We start from the raw sequence: 16,829 nt of genomic DNA, 5'->3' as shown, positions 1-16,829 counted from the left end.
ACATTGAATATTAAAAAAACAAATAAATAGGGAAACTTATGCCAAAATAGAAAAAAGTGAAGACTCTTTTGTTGAGAAAATCATTTGTGAAATGTAATATGCTTGGAGTGGCCTTAATGATATTTCTTGGTAAAACATTCAGATTTATTTCTCAGCTGTGTCCTACAAATCTTTTCACATCAGTAGCAGTTTCCCAGCATGGACACTAAGTGTCACCAGTGAGCCAATAACTTTAGAAACAGATTTTGTTGACTTGAGCCTGCTTACCCCTCAGGTAAAAAAAAAAAAAAAAAAAGAACAAAAAACAACAACAACAACTACAAAATAAAGGACAAACATACTTTAGAACAAACAAAATATAAAGTTACATCTTCCTGTCTTTCTGGTAGCCAGTCACTGCATGTTGGCATTTTGGATCATTTCGCTTGGCTTGTCGTGTTACATTTAACGCAAGACCTTCAGTCTCTCCAAATCCAAATTGCTTGTTTGTTTTTTAGAAACTGTAGAAAGCAGACTAACAAAAATCTGTGTCTGCTCATTATTAATACGTCAGCTTTTACATAAAAATGCTGTATGCATTTTTGTAAATGTGCATACAGCAATATCTTACTATTGCTGCACCATATACAGTAATATACAATGCAGCACCACCTCACTATTATTTTTTTTACAGCCAGATTTATTTACTGTGCTACTAAAATAAAGTTTCCCTCTGTTCTAATTTGAAGGACCTCATGATATTAAGTTAAGGACACCATCTCCAAAGCACCATCGATCCCACACACCTTTAACAAGTACTGTGTCTGGATCTGAGTCAGAGGGTGAAGAGGATAGACGAGAGGTACATTTTACATTCTAATCATATTTGTAGCAAGGTTGGTTTAATTAAGTCATTATCAGATGAGTAAAATTATCTTAGCATTAAAGTCAAACCTTCTTAATGTTTTCTTCTTCAGATATTTGAAATATATGTAGCTCGAGCCGACTGCAGTCCTAATATTGGAAGTAAGGACAGTTTTATTCTTAAAGAGGGTCAGTTTGTGGAGGTCTTGGACTCTGTTCATCCTGACAGATGGTTGGTGAGGACCAAGCCATCCAAAACCAACCCCTCTCGGCAGGGATGGCTGTGTCCAGCCTATCTGGAAAAGAAGAGAAAAGTGAGTTGTACAAATATTGTTGGTAAATTTACGTAGTTTTAAGTTTATATGTAAAGTTGAACTCATACATTTGCATAAAACATATAATTGTTCCTTAATGTCTGACATTAAGCCAGACTAAACCCTTCTTGTTATAGGTCAGATAGGATTGCATGAAAATTCAGCAAGATTTTTAGATATTTTTATAGCTGTTCTCAAATTCAGAAGTTTAGATTAATTTCCTTATTGCTTGGTTTAATTCCCCGAATTCTTCCACAACCTTTTCACACGTTTGAATTTCTATTTTGAATTTGTCTTATCTAATGACAGACAGTGAGATGAAATGTTGTACTATTCATGAAAATATCTGGTATCAACGGTACATAGGCACATTTTATATATGCCCCAACGTTGTTGATTTACCAGCACAGACATGACAGGGTTTTTGATAAATGCCTGGCTCTCATTTCCAACAGGAAACCTTCCCACAAAGGAGAGTTGCTCAGGAGGATCTCGATGGAATTGGGTCTACAGGGGAAGAGTACAGGAGAGCACTGAGGTCGGTTCTTCTTATTTTTCTTAACACATTGATATTGTAACATTTGTGATGAGAATTTACTGGACTTAGGTCAAACTAGAATTTTCAGTGCATCACTTCCAATGTTCCTGTACTTCCTGAAATCTTTAGTCAGCTGATCCAAGGCTTGATTGATGGAGAAGAGGAGTTTGTAAAGGCAATGAAGATGTTTATCATTCACCTGCTCAACCATCTGGACTGTAGCCATCATGTTCCCATTAACATCCTCAACCAGAAAGAAATCATCTTCAGGAACATCAAAGATATTGTCGGTTTACATGAACGGTAATAGAACCAGCTCTCCATACTTCTTCTAATATTGTTGGGCTTATTTTAAAAGAAAAGGCCATAAGTAATACATTTACTTTCAGTTCCATCCTCCCTGGCCTGAGGGAGTGTGTTACAGATGATGATGTTGCCATGTATTTAATCAAGCACACTGAACATTTTGAAAAGTATCTTCACTACATGGTGGGGCAAGCACAAGCGGAGGCCTGCATCAGTGACAAGGCTGTTCAGCAATACTTCAAAGTAATTTTTTTTATCTCCTCATGCCTGTTCACAAGATTTAAAGTTTAGAAGAGAGCTTTATTGCACCAGCCTAATTTTTATTTCTTGTCAATGACCATTCAGGACATAACAGCACCTGAGAAGCCTGGTGGTGCCCCAATAATGGATGTCCTTACTTTCCTGCAGCAACCAGTGGAGAGGATTCAAACTTACCAGGCTTTACTGAAGGTACCAGGCTTTTGAACCTTTGTGATGAAGAAAACTTGTAATATTTATCTTTCAATTGGGATTTTCTAAGGAGAAAATATTTAAGTTCATACTACGGTACATTATCTGCTGTACTATAGCATAGCTGGACACAAGATTGAAGATGACTGATTAAAATTTGCAGTCGGTTACAGTTTGATTTAGGTATTTAATGGAAATGTTATAATAAGGTATGAAGTATCTCTCCATCCAGAAAATCCCCCATCAACACGGGCTGAATAAAAAATTAAAACTCTGGGAAAAAGACATGGGGAAAACATGGACTATTGTTAAAAAGTCCTTATATACAATACAAGCTCTACCAGTTTTAACCAGTTATTGATTGATTGTCAGGAGTTGATCAAGAATAAAGCAAAGAGTGGCCAGAGCTGCTACCTTTTAGAGGACGCCTTCTCCGTGGTGTCCTGCTTGCCCTGGAGATCAGACAACCTGCATCGAGTATCACTGATTGAAAACTATCCAGCTCCTCTTACTGCTCTAGGCGAGCCTGTACGACAGGTAAGGAGAAAAGACAACCTTTTTTTTTTTTCTTGGGTGTAAATATTATTTTTAGTGAGAGTTTTGTTGTCAAAAATTTGCTTTCTTCAAGAATACAAATCTTTTCTGATTTGGCAGAGTAGCAGTTCAAATAAAAACCTTTTACTTACATGCTTCCACAATATTGAGTCGTTGTTTCAAAACATTTAGTTCTTGTAATTTCAAAATATTCAGTGCAATTGTCCCTAAACTGTGATTTTACCTGTTTAGGGAGTCTTCACAGTATGGGAGGAATCTCCAGAAGTGAAAACAACCTCTAGGGGGCATCAGAGACAAGTGTTTCTCTTTAAGGAATGCATTGTACTGTGTAGGGTGAAGAGAGATGGCAGCATGAATCGAGACACTTATAGCTTTAAGAACAAAATGAAGGTAAGAGCAGCACACCTGCCTTCTTTCCACCAGAGTATTCCATCATTCGTGAAGCAAATTTTCACCTTGGTGCAAATGTGCCTGCTGTCATTTTACTTTGGTGATTTTGATTCAACAACTTGCCCAGCTGAATGATGTGGAAATAAAGGAAACTGTGGGTGGAGAAGACAGGTCCTGGGGTTTGTGGCATGAGCACAGAGGCTCTATACGGCGTTACACTTTGCAGAGCAACTCCACACTGGTTAAGCTGTCCTGGCTGAAAGACCTGAAGGAGCTGCAGCAGCGGTCCAGCCTCAGCAATAACTGTAGGTTTTCCTATGTTCTTCAGAAATGTTAGCAAGCCAGCAAATAGAAGTAGGGAAGTTTTGATAGATTTTAATTATTGAGCATTTCTATGATTTTGTTATCATCTCTCATCAGGCCCTCCAGTGTTTGAGTCTCTGCTTTGTGATTGCTCAACACAAATTGGACAGACAGTCAAACTGACCTGCAGAGTATTGGGATTTCCAAAACCAGTGGTCAGCTGGATCAAAGGTTTGCATTTCTTGTTGAAATATTTACAGTTTAGAGGTGGAAAATGTGGCCCATGACTTTAAAACTTATAATGCTTTTTTATATATATATTTTAACCTTTTGTAAACAACACTTGCTTTGCTGAGTAAAGTTTGATTTGTTGTTTCACAGATGGTCTTCCTTTGGAGGATGACCCACGCCACATCATCTCAGCTGACCGGTCAGGAACATGCAGTCTTGTCCTGGACTGCCTTACAGCAGAGGACTCTGGTCAGTACATGTGCTATGCAACCAGCTCTATGGGCAGTGCAGGCACTCTGGCTAAGGTGGTAGTGCAAGGTAAGCAAATTGAAACATGTAAGGTGTAAATTGTAATTGTAACATGACAAACCGTGAAGAGGTTCAAGAAATGTAATGCTTTTGCAAGGCCCTTTGTAAGTGATTAATGACATTTTGCAACTTGTACTTGTAGTAAATTTAAACTGTATTTACCACTCTATTTTTTCTACCATGACAAATGCCAGGTAAAATATTACTGATATTGGTGGATCTTACCCCATATCTGCCTGTCTTTATATGTTTCTTTTCACTTTGTTCTTTTCTCCAGCTCCACCCAGATTTGTGAGCCGACTAGAAAGTGCTTGTCTGATTGACGGAGAGGAGATCCAGTTTTCATGTTCCACTCTCACAACCCCTTTACCAAGAATCAGGTATGGCAAACACAGAGATAACCATGTTACATGTCACAGCTGATGGCCATGTGTCTGCTGACAGCAGAAATTATTCTGCCTGCAGATGGTTGAAAGATGGCAAGGAGCTGACTGACAGCAACAAATACTCCATTGTGAACGACGCCCGAAGTGGAATCTTGTCTCTCACAGTTATCGGAGCAACAGAGGCAGATATTGGACAGTATGAGTGTGAGGTATAAAACACATTTCTCCTTTACTTATACTAGTGGAGAGTGAATAATATTAAGACAGACAGTGCCACTTACTTGTCAAATGTTTTCTTTTCCTTAGCTTTGGAATGAACTTGGCTGTGTCAAATGCAAAGCAGGCCTATGTCCTGCCTTTGTACCACCGGGTGACGGTGAGAGTGACCAATCACAGGACTTACCTGCTAAAGGTACAACTGTCCGAGCCACTGGAGTCAATACCCATGTGAAAACCCATGACAGTGTTTTCATATGTGTGGTTTATCCTTTAAGCAAATTAGCTGCGTTTCCAAAGGGTTAAAGCACATGCCATTATCAAAATTTACTTCCAACATTATCACCCTTCCTCCATCACATTATGTGACATCTCTTTACAAAATTCATAAATCTGGCCTGGTCAGTATCTTCTGCACTACCATTCATAAACTCCATGAAGTGTGCTGTATCTTGAAATATTACTCACATACTTACATTTTTTTCCTGTATTTCATACACTCCTTCATCAAACATAGTTCCAGCTACCATTTGTCTAGATTCCAAACTATTATGGCACAGGGTGCAACCTGCGTAGCATTTCATTTAGAATACAATGTATGCACCAATCATAATGCTATATAGAGCTTTCACCTACTTATCGGGATTTTAGATTTTTTTATCCTCAAGATCTATAGAGCTTTCAAAAGATTATTCATAAAACACAATACCGCTCTTGAAGATATCTAGCTTTGAGTTTTCTTCTCTCTGTACCATTCCTACCCTGAAAAGTGTTGGTCTACTCCCAACAGTTTGTATCCAAGATCATTTTGCTTGGAAAATATCTTCTTCTCATTTTTTACCACTCATTTTACCACTCACTAATCCAAGACAATCAACTTGAAAATTGTCAAATTCCAGCTACCACCCAATTTCTTGGTGCATGTCTAGTCCTAACTATTGATTGTTATCAAGAGTTATGTCTGGTAAACTCTTTGTTTTGGTTATTTTCTTGAATTCTTATTTCTTTTACATTTCGTTTACCAATTCATCAAAAAGTAGCCAACATGATTACGTTATTTGAAATTTCAGGATATTTTTTTTTATTTTTTCAGATCAAAAAAGGCAAATTAATATTTTCTGAATGCATGACTTTGCTTCCTATTGCAAGTATGTTCAGTTACTCATAGTTTGTTAATGAATTCAGCCACAAATAACCTTTAAAGACACACAAATATTTGCCAGGTAATAATGTAGTTTCCTGCACTTAGGTTTAAGTCATCTCATCTGTATTCTGGTAAATTTCACCTATAGCTAAGTGCTTTGAATTCTGAACAATGGGATCTAGTTTTTTCATATGTGCTTTTGTCAAACCAATCAGTGCAAAGCAGTTCATGCAACAAATACTGCAAAAGAGAGAACAGATTAATGTGTTTTGTAAATTTTCTCCTTCGTGTGGAAGCTAACACATGCATGTAATTAACACATACAACTTTTTGCAGGCAGAATGTTGATATTGGGAAGGAAACATTAAATGTAACCATTGCACCTTTACCTATTTTCCCCGTAGCCATAATATGTGGGATCTAGCTGGTATCATTCATGGTAGAATTCATACTGTATTCCCCAACATCCACAAAAGACATCGCTACATGTATTGTATGGGGTATTCAATGTTTTTCATCATGTTTTCACTTTTCACAGAGGGCATGGATTGTAACAGACTACATTACGTGTTCCTACTGCAATGTTTTTATGCAACAATCAGCAGACTGAAGGTGCCAAAAGCTAATGGCGAACAGGATAATATTGAAAACTTCATGTCAGTGTTTTTGTGTAGCAGACCATAAATTGGTTAAATGGAATTTAAGTGAATCGTACTTCTGTATTTTTCATACCATATTTGTTTGTCTTCCCATTGTCTATAACCTACATGATGTTTCCCATTTTCCCTTCACTGGTCCCAAAGCAGGGGGTTCCTCACATGGACTGTTCCATGAAAGTCATCACACTCATGATAACCAATAACCACTCAACACTCCCTTTCTCTTCCTGCCAACGCATGCCCAGCTAACTCTCCACTCCTACAAGATGGTCATGTGCTGGGCGAGTGTATCCTTCCTGCCCGTGCAGGAGTGGGCATGTCATCATGTCCTGTTGATGTGGTGGGTTAGATGGGTAAAACCCTGAACCTTCAAGGTAAGACAAACTGGGTATTTGCTGTTCCTGGCTTGTAAGGTAATGTACTTTCTAGAAAATATTTTTTCCCGCTTTTAGTAAAAAAGAAATTAAAAATATTCTCAAATTATTTATTAATCTTTAATTAGAAAGTTTTCCTAATTGGTGTTTTGGTTTTTCTAGAAGCTGACTCAGAGCCCTGGTCCACTGCCTTTGTTAAGAAATGGCTGCAGACTGATTTCAGCCCTTCTTCTATTGCCAAGACACAAATTTCCCCTGGATCTTCTGAGTAAGTTTTTTTTTAGATTATAATTTGCATGAACTCTGTTTCACCATTTTAAATAAGTGAGCATTAGCAACTACTAACATTATTAAAGCATTGTGGCAGTGCAGTGCTCCTCATCAAGATAATGAGATTAGAAAAAGGAAACAGTGTACTTGTGTTCACACTAACCTTTCTTCATATGAACAATAATGAGGATGACATTATATTTGATTAATTCTGTAATTTTCTACAGTCTTTTACTGAACCTTCACAGCAGTCGTTGCATGTTCTCAAAATGTTTGCACCAAGAAGTGATTTTTATGCTTATAAATTAACCAAGGTTACAGTTAACATTATCGGTTGCTCTAGTAGAAATACAAGAAAATCTATAGATTTTTTTTGCTTGCTAATGTTATTATTGTGAGTTTAACAAATATTATCTAAATGCATTTATGTTTGACAACCTTCTGTCTTTCAAGTTGTCTTATGCAGAGGTGTCCAATCAAAACTGACAAGATTTTTGCTTCCTTATAATAATTTTTGTCCATGTTTATTAGACTTTTTAAAGGTGATATTTATTATAGTACTTTGAGCCAATCACATTCTGTGCACCTTTACCTGTCTTCAATACCAGATACAGCCCCGCTGTGGATGTTCACTCATCTGCAGGACAGCAGTCGTCATGTTATCTGGAAGAAGAAGAAGAGATCTACATCTCAGAGGCTCTCCACGAAATAACAGATGGTAGTTTATTTTTGCCAAAGCAGAATTAAGTCAATACATTGTTGCATTAATAAATACTGATACAGCTTTCTTCTCAGCTCCTCCTTCAGTCCAGGTCCCTGCTGAGGATCTGTGTGTCGAACCTGGACAACCAGCAACATTCATGGCCATCATCACAGGAAGACCCACACCTAAAGTACAGTGGTACAAGGTAAAGAGTCACACAAAGGAGAGTTTTCCAAACCAGACTGGTTGCAAAGAGGATTAGATTTGCTATTATGAAAGTATTATGTAAGTCTGCAGTTATAGGATGTAACTATACTGATACTTAACCAAATAGTTTTCCCTGTTTTAATTTATTTCACCACAGTTTATGTAATTTCTAAAACATTATGTCATCTATGGCCTTGCAAAAATACTAATATTTTTTGTAGTATTTATTTCAAAAATGTAAATGATATCTAGCTTCCCACTTATTACAAATTAACATGCATTTTACAATATCACATAAAATTTAAGGAAGCACAATAATTATACAACACTATTACTAAAGAAAATTTACCTTAATTTTTTATATTTTGTTTCTTTACAATCAAAGAAGGCGTTTCAGTCTGATTAAACAGAGTAAAACTGACTTAGTTTGGAACAAAAACTGAAACTGCACATCACCCACCATCACACACCATCTGAAGAGTGGTGTTAAACTCCCTCTGCTGTCATCTAGATTTTCTTTATTAGGACAGTATACCTGGTCAGACTTCCAGTGGTTAAATACAGGGAAGTTCTGGTTGAAAACATCTTGGAGGCAGCAAAAGACTTGACCTTGTAAAAGAGGTTCAACGTCCATCACTGAACATTGAGCTATAATGGAATGGCTTAGATGAAAACATATTCACATGTTAGAATTGCCTAGTCAAAGTCCAGACTTTAATCCAAATGAGAATATGTGGGAAGACTGAACTAGCTCTCAAAGAAATGAAGAAATGTGGGGGGGGAAAAAAATCAGTTACTTTCCAACAATATTAAAAATATTATTTTCCTTCCACCACACATAAAATCCTAACAAAATACACTACAGTTTGTGGTTGTAATGTGAAAAACTTCAGGAAGTGTTAATGTCATGTTTGATCAAATGAACTGCTTGATTTTTCTATTAAAAGCTTATTCTCTCCTGTCTAAAGGATAAGGAGCCCCTCACAGCCAATGAGAATGTGAAAATAGTCCAACATGGTGCTCGCTGCAGCCTAACCATATTGTGCCCTGAAGGAGAGGACAGTGGCATATATACCTGCTTCACTCACAACGACTCAGGCCAAGCCTCCTGTGAAGCTCAGCTAACGGTTGAGGAAGGTCAGCTGTTCTAATCTGCATTTTTACACCGGTTCAGTTCATCATAATATTATTAATAAGGAATGATTAGAGCAGATGAAGTATGATGGATAATACAAGCTTTTGTGCTCTTAAGGAAGTTGAAGAATATACACTGATTGCCACCCAAGTGCCAAATTTATTCACTAGTTTTGTGTTTTTCTGTAGGTCTGCTTGATCCTCAGGAGAGGGAAGTGGAGCTGGGGAAGAGAAGGAGATTATTCTCAGTCTATGATGTACATGAGGAAATTGGAAGGTATTGGTCACTTTCCTTTTGATATCAGAAGTCTGTTTTTATTTTTATTTTTTTAAGGCACAGCATATCCATTTTCTTTTTTGTGATTTAGGGGGACGTTTGGGGTGGTGAAGCGTGTCATCCACAGAAGAACAGGGGAAGTGTTTGCTGCCAAATTTTTGCCTCTTCGGAGCAGCTCTCGGACCAGAGCCTTCCAGGAGAGGGACCTTCTGTCTCGCCTCGCTCACCCCAGAGTGGCCTGCCTCCTGGACTTCTTTTGCACCAGACGCACCCTGGTGTTAATCACAGAAATGTATCCTTCCTTTTCTAACTACCAAACTAGTTATGGGTTTGTTCACATACTTGATCTTAACATAATTTCCAGCTGTTGTTCTCATGGACTTCTGGACCATTTATTGATGAGAGGATCTGTCTCAGAAAAAGAGGTACAAGCCCAAATTTCAATTTGACAAAATCATCAAAGCTTTCCAAACAAAATGAACATTGGGGAATATTATTTTCTTTCAGGTTCAATTTTATGTCCAACAAATTCTAGAAGGGGTTTGTCATATTCACAGCATGAACATCATGCATCTGGATATCAAAGTGAGATTTTTATTCAGTGTCAACTATCACTTAAGTTTTCTGGTGATTCTCTGCCTTAACTGAATACTTTTCTTCTCCTTGTAGCCTGAAAATATATTAATGGTGTACCCGCCAAAAGACGAGATCAAGATCTGTGATTTTGGCTTCTGCCAGGAAATAGACACATCCCGACACCAGTACAGTATGTTGGGTACCCCAGAGTTTGTTGCACCTGAGATTGTACATCAAGAACCTGTTACTGTGGCCACAGATATTTGGTGAGATTAACTGATTATGTGTCCCGAATTTGCTATAATCTGTAAATAATTTAATTGTTTGTACTAAACTCTAATGATCTGCTGCTGTTGATGTGTTTGTCCCATCAGGGCTGTCGGTGTCATAACATTTCTGTGGTATGTATTCAGTGATATTCAAAAATAAATTTGAATTATGCAAAATATAAAAGTTAAAAATGTGTAAATAGCAGAGGAAGTGTGTTTTTTCTAATTATTTCATACATAATCTTTTGTCTTGACAGTCTGGTTTGCCGATGCCCCTTTGTGGGCGAGACTGACCGTGCAACATTGCTGAGGGTGGGAGAAGCAACTTTAAACTGGGACGCCCCAGACATTGTATGCAGGAGCCCAGAAGCCAGGAATTTTCTCCGTACAGTCCTTCAACCGGATCCAGAGTACAACAGCTGTCTTATTTTTCATTAGTCTTATGCCTAAAGCATTTCTTTATAGTTTTTTTTAATTCTTTAAACAAAATATGACAAGAGGCTTTAATTAATAAATGAAAATAGATTTCATAGATTTATGGTAGTACAAAAGAAACAAACGATAACTCGGTCTCAAAATGAGACGACTTGTAAAGTTGCAACATTTACATTTGTAATACTAATTTAAACTATACATTTGCTGAGCATATTATTATTTAAACGAAAGGTTTCAATCATATAACAGAAAATTAACAAAAATCTATATTTCATTTTCACCAAAAAAACCCCCAACAAACTAATTTTCAAAAATAACATTTTAAAATTGTTCATCCCAAAATTATTGGCATTATTCAAAATGGAAATGACAGAAGAACATCACATTCAGTGAAAGAAGAGAAGAGCGCTGATCCGTAAAGGTCAAGAAATGGCAACAATATCCAAACCCCCAAGTGTGAACAATTAAAAAATCTAAAACATCTCTAACAGCTTAAACAACATGCAGCATCTTTTTAGAGTGAGATGATGATGCCCAAATTTGCACATTTATACAAGGGATGCCAGTAATTATGTGTTGTATTGTGTGTATCCATCTGACAAACCTAAATATAAATGCTTGTGTAATCTGATTCAAAGATGCTCACGTGTTTTATGTGAGTCTGTGATAACAGTATCTTATTTTGTTGTGCAGGACTCGACCATCTGCCTTTGAGTGCTTGAGTCATGAGTGGCTTCAGGTGAAAAAACCCCCCAAAAAACAGAACATTGTAGGTTTTATGCTAATAAGGTCTGACGCATTATCTGTGATTATTCCCACAGGATGGAAATGCAGGGGAGGACACTGATGAAATCAACACGAGGAGTTTGAAAGTTTTCATCTCTAAAAGGAAGTGGCAGGTGTGTTTGAGTTATTTGCTAAAATCAAAACCCCTCTCCGGGAGAAAGAAGAAGCAGCAGGCATGAGGCCCATGGAGGAGCTACAGAGGTCTGTTGTTGGCTGTGAAAATCATCAGAGATAGCACTCATCCCACCTACTACCTGGTTGACCTGCTGCCCTATGGCAGGCAGTACAGGGCCATTGGTACCAGGACAAACTGGCTCTGGGATCTGAATGAATGAATCAGTTAATGAATACACTTTATTAATCCCAGAGGAAAATTTATATTTTAGCACAACCTGTCCAAATATAGACAGGTGCCTCAGGCTACCTATACTTGTACACATTAGTTTGTGTTTGTGTATTACAAAAAAATAAAAAATAAAAAAATCCATGAAATACAGTTTGTGGCTTTATTATGACAAAATGTAAGGATTATGAAGGAGTAACACTTCTGCAAGACACTGTCACTGTTTCAACAAATGTAAGGTATGTTTTCTTTGCTGTCACAAAGTACTTAAAATCATTTAGCCAGTCTTTTCCCATTTTTCTCCTCAGCGTTCTTTGACATCCATCGGGTCTGTGCTCACACTGAGGCCCATCCCTGAGCTGCTAGATGCTCCTCTCAGAGAGACATCAGTTGCGGTGCCCCACGAGCCACAGGAGCACAGCAGCACCTCCCTGAGCAGTGGCTCCTCTTCAGAGTATGATGAGGCTGACTCTTGGGACTTTTTCCAGCACTGCAGCCAGACAGAGGAGGACGAGGAGGAGGAGACAGAAGAAGAGTATGACCCCTTAACAGAGAGGGCACAGATCTTGGATCCATATCCTAAATGCCTCCTAAGTTTACAGGGGGAGGAGGTAGGGACTTTTGGGGAGGATGAGGATGGAGAAATGGGGGGAAGAAGGAGTATTATCGAACGCAGCATGAGCAGAGCATCGATTGCGTCATCATCAACAACAACAGACCAACAGACACCTCAGAGGGAACGACGCTTCAGCAAGGATAGCAACCAATCTTTGTACCTCTCTGATGGCGAAGAGGGTTCAGGAAGTGATGGAGGCCGCATTCCCAGAGGAAGCGTCATCCGGAGCACTTTCTACAACAGCTCTCAACAGCTTTCCCCTCTGTCTGCGAGACACATGACTTTGAGGGACAAATTCCAGGCGAAAAAGCAGGAAAGAGGCCGTAAGCCTCTCAGGAGGAGCTTCTCGGGACGGCTCAATGAGCCTCTGATTGAATACGTGGAGGATGAGCCTGAGAGCAACCGTGGGCAGAGACGAGGATCCGTACAGCCCAGCATGCAGAAGTCCTCTTCGTTTGATGATGGGGTGGGCTTCTCTCACACCAATGTACCACCGCCACACAGACGGAGCAGATCTCTTGACGAGTATTCCCGTCGATCTCCCAGCTCAGCCAGCCATGAAAGCGCACACGAAGAAGAGGCCTCTCACAGCATGAAGGGAGAAATCACAGATGGTGAAGCAGCTGGGAGAAATTCACTAATTATCCAGAAAGCTCCAAAAGTCTCAGAACGAAGAGGCTCAGTCGCTCCGACACAAAGACTCTTCAGTGGATCATCTGTTCCATCGGAGTTCCTTGCTGGAGGGAGAATGAGGTCCAGGCTGGGTCAGGACCAGATTGAAGGAGACACTCTGACCAGCTCCCAGGGATCTCTGGCTGAGTCTTTTATTCTGGAACATGGTGGATCTGAGTCTTCAAGTAGAATAGGCTCCTTTGATGAGCTCAGTCATGGTCATGTTGGAAGGAGATACCGATCAGGACAGAGTGATGAAAATGATGAAAACAGTGAACCCCTGATTACACCCTCTCCTTCCTCATTTCAGAAAATAAAACCTCGAAGTTCCCGTCCTCAGCCTCCACCACGTAATAGGACCCGGTCCAATCCCAACTTGTCTACAATTAGCAAAGGTCAGCCAGAGAGGCCCTCAATGCCGAGTCCCAGTCCAAGCATTTGCTCTCTAGGAACTCCTGAGAGGCCTCCCCGAGCCCGAGACAAGAAAGAGGGCTCCATGCTCCAAAGGCATGCGTCTGCTCCGGCTCTGGAAGCGCGCCCAACGACTGGAAAGTCCCCCAAACTGGGTCTCCTGAGGATCTTCCGCAGGCAGTCCTGGACCAGCCACTCATACACCCAGCTGGAGAACACGGAGCTGGGGCCCACACTGGGAGAGATCATGAAGCCCGATACACCCACTATGTCTCTGAGGAAGAAGATGAGAGCTTCAGCCTCCAGTCTGACTAAACTGTTTTCCAGGTCCTCCAGTAACGAAGATGTCAGCAAAGGACGTAAGTTTAATCTTACTTGTACGTAATACAAAGTTAGGGATGTAGCTTGTTGTTTATACCAGATTAATATTTTGGGGGGATTTGTAAGGGCCAATAGTTAAAGGATCCGCTGCCATCCCAGCTGAGAGGGGACAGAGCAGCGGTCTTGAGACCCCCAAAAAGAGAAGCTCAAAGCTCCTCTCATCTTTTAAAATACCACCGTTCAAAAAGATTAAAGGTAACTAGAAAACACTCTATATTTCATCATTTATGAAACATCTGTTTAATTTATTTTCTTCGTAATCATGTCAGTTCGTCCCAGCAAAGCAGAGGTGCTCCAGCTAGACGGAGGTGGAGTCCTGCTGGTGTGGAGGCCTGTCCAGTCCGATGACCCAGTCACTTACTGTGTGCAGTACTGTTCAGATGGTGAGATTCAGTTTCAGATGAAAATTTACATTTCACCTTCCATAAAGCAAAACATCTCAAAATCTCTTTACATTGGCTTTTTTATTCTTTCCATACTTTGAAAAACCAAACTCATCCACATGTCATCAAGTAGTTCTGCTTCCCAGTGTTTGCAATGATCACTTTGTTTTCATTCTGTTGTTTTACAGCAAAAGTTAATAAAAGACCTTGAAAGCTGTTTTTGTTGTTGCTGTTGTTGTTTTTTTGTAGTTTTATTTTTCTGGATTATACTCCTGTGTGTTTCCTCAGGTGGCGAATGGACAGTCCTGTCAGATGAGGTGGCAGACAGCTGCTACGTAGTGAAGGACTTACCTAAAGGGGCGTCGTATGTGTTCAGGGTGGGCTGCGTCACCAGGACAGGAGCAGGACCTTTCAGTGAAGCTTCAGCTCCCATTGTCATGTCCACTCATCCTGAAGGTATTAAAAGCTGCACAGTGTGTTTAGCTGCTGCAAGCTATTCTGGTCATTTCCTAAAGTTTTCTTCTCATAGATCACAGTACAGTGTTTTGAAACCTGTGTGTACATTCATGTAGAAGATAATAATCCTTGTATTTTTATTATTTTGCAGATATCCGCATTCCTCTCATTCAGGCTGACTCAATCGGGTCAAAAGTCCCTGGATCAGAACATCAAACCGCAAACAGGAACTACAGCTTCCTGTCTGAGATCAACAGGTAGATGTCACTGGTGGCAAAAACTCATTTAAAATAGACCTTTATCTGTTTTTCCTCCCAATTAAACACTTATTTCTTTTAAACCTCCTGCTTTCTCTCAGGGGTCGTTTCAGTGTCATAAACTTGTGCAGGGATGTGGAAACCAGTCAGGTATTTGCTGCTAAGATCACTCCCTACCAGGCCAAGCAAAGACAGCTGGTGCTGCAGGAGTACCAGCTGCTCAGGAGGCTGCACCACCCCCACCTGGTTCAGCTGTATGCTGCTTTCATCACCCCTCTGTATGTGCTGCTGGTGGAGGAGTTGTGTCCCGGCAAGGAGCTGCTGCACAGTCTGGCTGCAAGGCAAGATCAAATACTTTAAGCATTTCATTTAGATACATCGACTAGAATGAGACTCTTTTCTGTCTTTTCTTTAAATTGTAGTTCAAATAACTCATATGATGATTTCAGTGAGAACACAAACCTACCTAGAAACTTTACATTAGTTAGATTTAATTTGAACTCAGAGATTATATGTTTCTACGTCCTTAGAGACCTGTATGCAGAGAGTAATGTGGCCGAGCTGCTCCATCAGATTGTCAGCGCAGCGGACTACCTCCACAGCCGTCGGGTCATCCACTTGGACCTGAAGTCTGACAACATGTTAGTGGATGATGGCAACCACCTCAAGATCATCGACTTTGGCTCGGCTCAGTCCTTCGTTCCCGGACAGCCTCTCAACATCGAGCACATTCACGGCTTCTCAGACAGCAAAGGTAGCAATGTGGTTTTATTTTTTCTTCTTTTTTTCCATTTGTATTTACAAGCAAAAATATTGCTTGCAAGATTTAAGATCTAACATACTCAATGTTTGACTGTCATGGCCTTTCAACAGACTGCTGCAGAAAAGGTGCACTTTACTGAAGAAAGGCTGAATGGTTGGATGGATGGAAATAACAAAGCCTAACTTCATCTCAGCTGATCTTTGCTACCATAATCTAACAAACCCAAGTCCATTTATCATTTATTTTTTTACCCAATTATAATTTGAACCATTTTCCATATTAAGAGGAGAATACATTCAACTATATTTTAATGGACAATACTCTGCTTCTCTCTGCTTTTATCAGTCTATATTGTCCTTCCTAAAGCTCCAGAAATCCTGGAGGGTCAGGGTGTGGGGCCGGAGACTGACATCTGGGCCATTGGAGTCCTGTCCTTTATCATGTAAGTCCTGAAAAAACAAGTGTAAAAATGCCACAAAATAAGATTTTATTTTCTTTAAATCAAACATAAGATCAACTAAAATGATATATAGTTATGTAGCGGTTAGGGATTTTTTTAAGATCTCTTCAGGATTAAGGAAAAATTTAATAAAATTAAAGACGTTCACAGAAAGAGCACATCATTTGTTGCTCCAACATATCTAATTATTCTATCTGCTTGTAAATTTTCATCACAAGGCTGAGCGCCGACAGTCCCTTTTATGCCGAACACAGCTGGGAGCAAGACAAAAACATTAAGAAAGGAAAGATACAATTTGGCCGCTGTTACCCTGGTCTGTCAGAAGGAGCTTTAAATTTCATGAAGAACAGCCTGAATAATAAATCCTGGTGAGTGTCTCTCAGTGTTAGTGATTAGATTGGATTTTTTAACA

At 39.5% G+C, this 16,829-nt stretch overlaps 1 protein-coding gene across 1 annotated transcript in view; it reads left to right on the top strand.

The window, feature by feature from the left end:
• The window catches only part of obscna (obscurin, cytoskeletal calmodulin and titin-interacting RhoGEF a), a 44,144-nt gene that overhangs the window by 26,591 nt on the left and 724 nt on the right, over positions 1-16,829 (top strand). Inside the window, exons 47-83 of the mRNA XM_044129975.1 lie at positions 729-841; positions 957-1,157; positions 1,613-1,695; positions 1,825-1,998; positions 2,085-2,244; positions 2,347-2,451; positions 2,824-2,988; positions 3,238-3,396; positions 3,524-3,701; positions 3,817-3,930; positions 4,081-4,248; positions 4,517-4,619; positions 4,705-4,834; positions 4,932-5,142; positions 6,890-6,984; positions 7,147-7,286; positions 7,897-8,006; positions 8,084-8,196; positions 9,167-9,335; positions 9,522-9,609; positions 9,701-9,901; positions 9,974-10,034; positions 10,117-10,194; positions 10,279-10,451; positions 10,560-10,586; positions 10,712-10,864; positions 11,583-11,628; positions 11,711-11,788; positions 12,327-14,076; positions 14,165-14,293; positions 14,368-14,481; positions 14,770-14,937; positions 15,089-15,194; positions 15,296-15,535; positions 15,725-15,948; positions 16,303-16,399; positions 16,636-16,785. Of these exons, the coding sequence (XP_043985910.1) occupies positions 729-841; positions 957-1,157; positions 1,613-1,695; positions 1,825-1,998; positions 2,085-2,244; positions 2,347-2,451; positions 2,824-2,988; positions 3,238-3,396; positions 3,524-3,701; positions 3,817-3,930; positions 4,081-4,248; positions 4,517-4,619; positions 4,705-4,834; positions 4,932-5,142; positions 6,890-6,984; positions 7,147-7,286; positions 7,897-8,006; positions 8,084-8,196; positions 9,167-9,335; positions 9,522-9,609; positions 9,701-9,901; positions 9,974-10,034; positions 10,117-10,194; positions 10,279-10,451; positions 10,560-10,586; positions 10,712-10,864; positions 11,583-11,628; positions 11,711-11,788; positions 12,327-14,076; positions 14,165-14,293; positions 14,368-14,481; positions 14,770-14,937; positions 15,089-15,194; positions 15,296-15,535; positions 15,725-15,948; positions 16,303-16,399; positions 16,636-16,785 (6,574 nt within the window). The remainder of the gene's footprint in view (positions 1-728; positions 842-956; positions 1,158-1,612; positions 1,696-1,824; positions 1,999-2,084; positions 2,245-2,346; positions 2,452-2,823; positions 2,989-3,237; positions 3,397-3,523; positions 3,702-3,816; positions 3,931-4,080; positions 4,249-4,516; positions 4,620-4,704; positions 4,835-4,931; positions 5,143-6,889; positions 6,985-7,146; positions 7,287-7,896; positions 8,007-8,083; positions 8,197-9,166; positions 9,336-9,521; positions 9,610-9,700; positions 9,902-9,973; positions 10,035-10,116; positions 10,195-10,278; positions 10,452-10,559; positions 10,587-10,711; positions 10,865-11,582; positions 11,629-11,710; positions 11,789-12,326; positions 14,077-14,164; positions 14,294-14,367; positions 14,482-14,769; positions 14,938-15,088; positions 15,195-15,295; positions 15,536-15,724; positions 15,949-16,302; positions 16,400-16,635; positions 16,786-16,829) is intronic.

The sequence above is a fragment of the Gambusia affinis genome, linkage group LG10 (assembly GCF_019740435.1).
Source record: "Gambusia affinis linkage group LG10, SWU_Gaff_1.0, whole genome shotgun sequence".
Lineage (NCBI taxonomy): Eukaryota > Metazoa > Chordata > Actinopteri > Cyprinodontiformes > Poeciliidae > Gambusia > Gambusia affinis.
Note: the sequence above shows the minus strand (reverse complement) of the source record. Positions and strands in the feature narration are given on the sequence as shown.